Source organism: Octopus bimaculoides, unplaced genomic scaffold, assembly GCF_001194135.2.
Source record: "Octopus bimaculoides isolate UCB-OBI-ISO-001 unplaced genomic scaffold, ASM119413v2 Scaffold_107074, whole genome shotgun sequence".
In the NCBI taxonomy this organism is placed as follows: Eukaryota; Metazoa; Mollusca; class Cephalopoda; order Octopoda; family Octopodidae; genus Octopus; species Octopus bimaculoides.
In genome coordinates this window covers 29,466-31,684 of record NW_026373665.1, presented here as the reverse complement: position 1 = coordinate 31,684, position 2,219 = coordinate 29,466, and the positions used below count along the sequence as shown (strand labels likewise).

The 2,219-nt window shown below is 41.4% G+C and overlaps 1 protein-coding gene across 1 annotated transcript in view; it reads right to left on the bottom strand.

The window, feature by feature from the left end:
• Nucleotides 1-1,365: 1,365 nt before the first annotated feature.
• Nucleotides 1,366-2,219, bottom strand: part of LOC106879750 (heparan-alpha-glucosaminide N-acetyltransferase) — a gene marked incomplete at its 3' end in the record, with an annotated part of 30,017 nt that continues 29,163 nt past the window's right edge. Inside the window, exons 7-8 of the mRNA XM_014929429.1 lie at nucleotides 1,533-1,607; nucleotides 1,366-1,429 (exon numbers count right to left, since the gene is read on the bottom strand). Coding sequence (XP_014784915.1) covers nucleotides 1,366-1,429; nucleotides 1,533-1,607 — 139 coding nt within the window. The remainder of the gene's footprint in view (nucleotides 1,430-1,532; nucleotides 1,608-2,219) is intronic.

Here is a 2,219-nt window from a genome sequence, read left to right as displayed (position 1 = left end):
CAATTGTTTGACCTTAACCAGTTGAGAATGTCCCTTGGTGGCTGACGATATGTGCATCTCTGATCATGAGCAGAAGTAGTGGGGGAGCATCATAGCCATGTGTTGAGAGGGATTCTTAGGGGTTTGAATAATTTACCTCTGGAAACATTGGTGTTTCGTTCATCATCTTTAAACAAAACTTATTCAGGGTCCTTTTGAGTGGGATGGGCTACTCGACCTGAAGAAAATTCTAACTGGGCCCCACCTGCGAGGTCATGCGCTGTTTATCTTGATATGAGATCACCATGTCGCGCACATATGGTTGAGATGCATGTGCCTGGTGTACCCTTATCAGACGGGTAGTCATAATGGGTATACTGGGCTTCGTATATTTTACCCCAGTGTCACTTTGATGGCATGCACTGCTCTCTCACTCAATAATAATAATAATGGGATGTTAGCCAAACCTGTGGCCGCAAAGCAACAGAAAAGTAGTATGAACACAAACTAGAGGGTGTGAAGGAAAATGAGAATTACATCATGTCGGACTTCACCGTAAAGTCTGATCATACGGTTGAGGCAAGAAGACATGTCATGATTTTTAGAGGACAATAAACAAACAGCGTATGATCATAGATTTTGTAGTTTCCTATGATAGCAGAATTGGTAATGAAAGAAACTGGAAAAATTGAGAAATATCAGGATCTATCCCGAGAGGTGAGGAGAGTGTGAAAGACCATGATAACAGTTATTCCTCTAGTGATTGGTACACTTAGCACAACACTTAAAGTGTTACCTGAAAGACTGAAAGAAATTGGGACTGAAACTCGCATCGTTGACCTGCAGAAAAGTACCATACTATATTCTGCAAGAATTCTAAGAAAGATCTTGAGATTTGAGGAGAATTGTTGTCACCAAACCTCAAGATAAGATACCTGCTAAATAAATTAGAATGCATTAGCAGAGTGAAACAGAACCAGTTTGCGTGTGTATAATTATGTGTGTGTGTGTGTGTGTGTGTGTGTGTGTGTGTGTGTGTGTGTGTGTGTGTGTGTGTGTGTGTGTGTGTACACTCACATGTATATATCTATATATGCATCTACGCATGTATGTAAGTGTACATACATATATACATGTTCTCAGACGCACACAACACAGAAAGGCGTCTACGCATTGACACACGCCAACTCAGACGTGCGGACACACACACAAACACACACACATACACACGCACTCACATTCACATACACACGCACTCACATTCACACTCACACGCACACTCATAAAAACACACGCACACACATACACACGCACACACACACACACATATACACACGCATTCACACACACACTCACACACATACACGTACGCATGTACACGCGCACTTCTTTCTCTGTGTTTAGCCTCGTCACCAGCGTCTCCGCTCCAGACCAGATCGAGGCAAGAAAACTAAAATACAAAATAAAAGAATAAAAATATATAATACAACAAAGTGAGAGAAATCAGAATCAAAACAAATAAATAGAATAAGCAATTAGAAAACGTTCTTTACCGTGGCAATGGTGTACACCGTCCATCTAAAGATGCGTTCTTTGTGTGACGGATATTGTACAATAATGCGACCCGCCTGCGGACAGAAATAAGAGATGTTTATTATTATCATCATCATCATCATCATCATAATCATCAATATCATCATCATCAGCATCATCATCATCAACATCATTATTACTCTTTTACTCTTACTTGTTTCAGTCATTTGACTGTGGCCATGCTGGAGCACCGCCTTTAGTCGAGCAAAACGACCCCAAGATTTATTCTTTGTAAGCCTAGTACTTATTCTATCGGTCTCTTTTGCCGATCCGCTAAGTTACGGGGACTTTAACACACCAGCATCGATTGTCAAGCGATGTTGGGGGACAAACACAGACACGCAAACACATACACACGCACATATACATATATACGACGGGCTTCTTTCAGTTTCCGCCTACCAAATCCACTCACAAGGCTTTGGTTGGCTCGAGGCTATAGTAGAAGACACTTACCCAAGGTGCGATGCAGTGGGACTGAACCCGGAGCCATGTGGTTGACAAGCAAGCTACTTACCACACAGCCACTCCTACGCCTATTATTATTATTATTATTATTATTATTATTATTATTAAGCAGGTAAAATCGTTTGTGCGAAGGTTGAAGAGAAGACAGAAAAACGAGAGAAGCTTCACCTCCAACGTAC